Source organism: Paraphaeosphaeria sporulosa, assembly GCF_001642045.1.
Source record: "Paraphaeosphaeria sporulosa strain AP3s5-JAC2a unplaced genomic scaffold CC84scaffold_18, whole genome shotgun sequence".
NCBI classification, from domain to species: domain Eukaryota; kingdom Fungi; phylum Ascomycota; class Dothideomycetes; order Pleosporales; family Didymosphaeriaceae; genus Paraphaeosphaeria; species Paraphaeosphaeria sporulosa.
In genome coordinates, this window is record NW_017253377.1 from 190,513 (window position 1) to 195,031 (window position 4,519).

Here is a 4,519-nt window from a genome sequence, read left to right on the forward strand (position 1 = left end):
ACAGTACTCCGGGCAGGTGGCAGGGATAGCTGGCCATCCGCCCTTGCTGGACACCCAGCCCCGAAGCAAGGGATAGTTGATAGGAACCCGATAAAAGCTGGCAGAACACACGTATATGACAAGAAGATATCAATTCATCTCATCTCCAGATTACCGACATCCATCAAATCACTGTGTGAATCTGACAACTGTCCGTACCAAGGCAACTTCGTAGGCCCTTATCTAACAACAGTAAGATACTCAGTACACGCCCTCATATCTAACAATTAGTCTTGTGCGCGCGCTATCGCGGGTAAATTTAGGTAGGTTCACCACCCCTAGTTAGTACCTCTAACTAGAATAATTACTAGTCTTGGCTAGTGCGAAACAGCCACATAATTATTATAGTGTAAGTTAATTTACGTATAGTGGCTGCATGCCTGTGGCTATGTAAAGTCTTGGCAAGCGGGCCGACCTTAGCCCCGCAGCCTTGTGATCCAACTCAACCCCGGCCACGCCTCCAGTCAACCAACTCACCTCTTATAGAATTCGCCATCTCACAAGCTCCTGGCAGGAGCGGGTCGGCCATCCTCCCGCTAGCGTGATCAAGCCGTTCCTGCGCATTGTCTATGTCCGTCGGCGTTCTGCCACCTGCTGCGCCACACTCTGGGTGGTGCAAATACTTATCATCCCGACGCGATTCCAGCTTGATCCAGCTGTATCCCACAAAAATTCAAACACGCAGCAGCGAGATGCAAGGCCGCATTTCTCTAGGCAAGGCTGAGGTAGTACTAATACTATAACTTCAGACACAGGTGACTTCCTCGGCTCGCCGTAAGTCATTCAAGCTACTACTGTACCCGACTAATTTGCCTAAATCTCCGCGCATGTTGTGCCTAAGCCTCATGGTAATCCGGATTGTCACTCAAACATTCAGCTCTTCAGCTTCCATGTTCGGTGGATACTTACATCATGCGCAGCTTGTTGCCTTCGTTGTTGCTCGCTTGCCTTTCGACAGAAGCAAGCAAGGTAAAGGAGAGCGCCAATATTCCCCCTCTATGTATTCAGAATGATGTTTTTCTCCACTCTTTCCGAGTGCTCTTTCCCGCAATTCTATTTTTACTCCCTTACCCATGGTGTTCAGAACTGGCTGCCATTCCATCAAGACTGGGTACCCACTTCTTGATCTAGGCAGTATTCTCAAGTGGCCGTGCGAGCCTAGACTGAACTTTGTTCCCTCACTCAATTTGCTTACATCCCAGTACCCATTCCAACTTTGAGAAGCGTCTCCAAAATATTCCATATGGTATCTCGCGTAGTCTTCAGAGTGCTGCTTCCTTCGGGATCCATTCTTCATTTCTGCTTGAGCCTTTTCCTCTTCACACTCAACTATTTTTCGCTTGCGTGAGGAGGTCCTGTAGCATAGTTGACCGGAATCTTCAAGAAGATCTTCGTTGACGAGTATTGCGGTCTGTAAAACCGAATATCCGGGAGAGTGTCGTCTCGCGTTCCTCCCGTCTTGACTAAAACGCAAGCTCTGACACCGCATACCATAGCCATCGCTATCATCGAAGTCCAGACAAATACTCTCGGTAATAGCCATGGTAATGCATTCTGGAGAGTCCTTGAGCAGACCTGTCCAGGTATGCTCAGAGCGGCGAAGGACAACAAGATGTTCTTCTGCGACAGCAAACTCAGATGCAGAACCGTCTGCTTCACGCTCATCTTCGTTCTCGAACACTTCGACCCACAAAGCAGAAAGCGCACCATCTCTTTCGTCAACTCCTGTGTCTTCTAATGCAATGAAACATTCATTGATAGCGTCACCGATATTACGTTGCCATTCGGGATGCTCTTTCCAGAACTTCCGAAAACTTCGGCGGTCCTTCAAGGCTTCAAAGTAAGCGAGCTCGCACTCTGAGGAATTCCATTGGAAGCATATTGTCTTGAGATAGCGACTCAGCCCCGGAGACCGCAAGAGATGGAGTAATTGTATTCTCCGTGCGTTTTCCGTACATAAAGACACCTCCACTCCACCCCATATCTCGAGGTATTTGATGTTGCGTGATCCATTCCGCCAGCGTTGTAAGAGTGCGTCTTTGATGTTGAAGCCCTCTACTCGTTTGTATTCTAGTGTCGTTCCGAGTGTTGCAAAACCCGCGGCACTAGCTTGGACTTGATAAGTCTGAGAGCCCTTCTCTTGACGTGGCTTACATGTCCCTCGGTGCCTTAAATTTCCAGCATTCTTCATTGCTTGCTTGATTTGCAACTTGCGTGCCATCGGGATGGCGCATTGGTCATTGACCGCCAGCCGGTCTTTTACACTTGCGCCGATCAACAATCGGTCGGATTCAAAGAAGTCTTTGCTGAAAACTTCCTTCTGGTGTTGCTCAACATAGTCATCGTCCCATTCTCGGGTACATATCCAGTGGCAGAACACTTCGGTCCCTCCCTCACCATGAGAGGACGGAAGCGGATCAAACTCTTGATTTCTATCCCATGGCACGACGAAGCCATTTCCGACATCATATCGCGAAATTCTTCGTGATTTTGCGTCTGCTTTTGATTTCCACAACGGCCCCCACACGTCCGCTAGTGTGGTCACATCCGTTGATAGGTAAAGTCGCTCATTTCTCGAGGGGTTAATATGATTTTGGAAAACCCAAACATTTCGATACCCAAGAAATTTGTCGAGGCACTGTAGTTGCCTCTTTCGCAAGGTGACATGGTCACCATTATGAAGCTCCCCCCATTTTGTTTTCTGAAGAGCGCCGAAACGACCAGGAATATGAACTGTATCATCGTGTTGACTTCGATATAGTTCGATCGCATCTCCAATGTGTGTTCCAACATATGAGAGAACTGCAAGATCGAGAAAGTGCACAGTTGTAGCCAACAATAGAATAGGATCCGGTGGTTCTGGAACAGTCGGCATAACCTGTAATTGTGATAAGAGATCACGACAGGCAGAAGACAGCTTTTGGAGTATGTTGCTTTTGAAATTGAATCCTGGGGTGCCTTCCTTCCTTGATGCCTTCATTTTCTCGACTTTACCGCGCTCTGCGTCAAGCAGCGTTTCCTCGAAGATTTCCCAGAGTTGCTCCACTCTTGCGATCTCAATGGGCAATAGTTTTGCAACATTGAGACGTGACTTGTCAAGGACCAATACACTGAAGAAGTGTTCACAGAAGCCTGCTTCTTGGAGACTCCGTAGGCTTCGACAGGTCCTAAAAATCAGGCTGCACAGCTCACGAAGCAGGACATATCCGTCTGAGGCATCCGATGAGATGTTGCTTGCCTTCTCCTGGCATTTGATAGCCGAGTTCTGAAACACCAGCTGCCTGAGCTGCTCGATATTGTCAATGTATTTACTTGGGTTGAGCAAACGATCGTCCGTGTTCACTTTGGTGTCGACAAAGGTAAGAGTATCTCCAAAGGACCCGGCTGGGCTAGAAGCAGCAACTGTTGTTACGTCAGTCGAAGGCGATCTTTGCTCCCTCAAGGAATGAGTTCGCTCTCCATCACTGCTGTTATGATCCCCTGCAACTGGTGATAAATCGGTCGAGTTCAGGGGCTCGGTAAAAGGCAAGTATACGAATGGTTGCAGGTAAGGCTCCTGATCTAGGATGGGGATTGAAGTGTTCTTGGGAGAGGCATTTCCTGAGAATGCAGCCGAAGAAGGGGTCGGAGAGGTACCAAACACCGAAGGCGGTGATATGGCTGGTATAGAGTTGGTAATGGAGCAATCGAAAGGGGGAAATATTTCGGACTACGACAGCCATTATGGGTAAGCATATCATCATTACATGCCGGTGCTGGGCACGCACCTTAGCAGAGAACTTGGAAGTGGATCCAGAAATTGCTTCGGATACTATTGGGGTCAAGTTGTGCGAGAAAGTGTCTTTGCGGAGAAGTTGTGACCCTCTTGCTGTGTGACGCTCCCTATGCCTTGCACAAAGGTCTTCTCGAACGAAACAACGATTGCAGTCTGGGAAGTCACAGTGATATATCTGCTTGGGTTTATCTATACTCGTTAGAACTTTCTAAAAAGACTGTTATTGACAGCGGATGGCGTACGATTCAATTGATGTCGGTAAAGGTGCTCGGCTCGGGAGTATTGCTTCCCACAGTCCGTGTGTGGGCACTCGAACTTCTTGTCCAAACCCTTTCTGCTTCTCCGTCTCTTGCGCGAACAGTCCTCCATCTCGACATCTTCTTTGTTCTCGCCGATTTCATCTTCGTCTACCGCCGATCTCTCGAGTCGCCGGCCTCGAGTGCCGACCCTGTTGTCACCACTGTCGGACTCGTTTGCTGATAAATGCACCGGAGTCGCTCGTCCAGGACTGGGCCATGCTATTAGTGTCTTGAGCTTGGGCATAGCGATGGCAGTTGAATGGGACGTTCGGTCGTAAGCTATTTGGGGACAAGGCTGTGGCTGCACCCTCGGGTAGTGTTTCGTATGGAGACTACGCCAGCGATGTTGTAGTGTTGGACCGAAGTATGAAAGTCTTCTCAAGTTTAGAAAATAGTAAGGATTAGT

General features: G+C 48.6%; 1 protein-coding gene across 1 annotated transcript; it reads right to left on the reverse strand.

Annotated features, from left to right (window-relative positions):
- Positions 1–1,106: 1,106 nt before the first annotated feature.
- On the reverse strand, positions 1,107–4,519 carry CC84DRAFT_1264875 (uncharacterized protein; the record flags this gene model as incomplete). Its single annotated transcript, XM_018185345.1, has 4 exons — positions 4,057–4,519; positions 3,807–4,003; positions 1,235–3,748; positions 1,107–1,166 (listed from the first exon to the last, which is right to left on the reverse strand). The coding sequence occupies exons 1-4, from the start codon at positions 4,355–4,357 to the stop codon at positions 1,107–1,109; spliced, it is 3,072 nt and encodes a 1,023-aa protein (XP_018029039.1). The 5' UTR covers positions 4,358–4,519.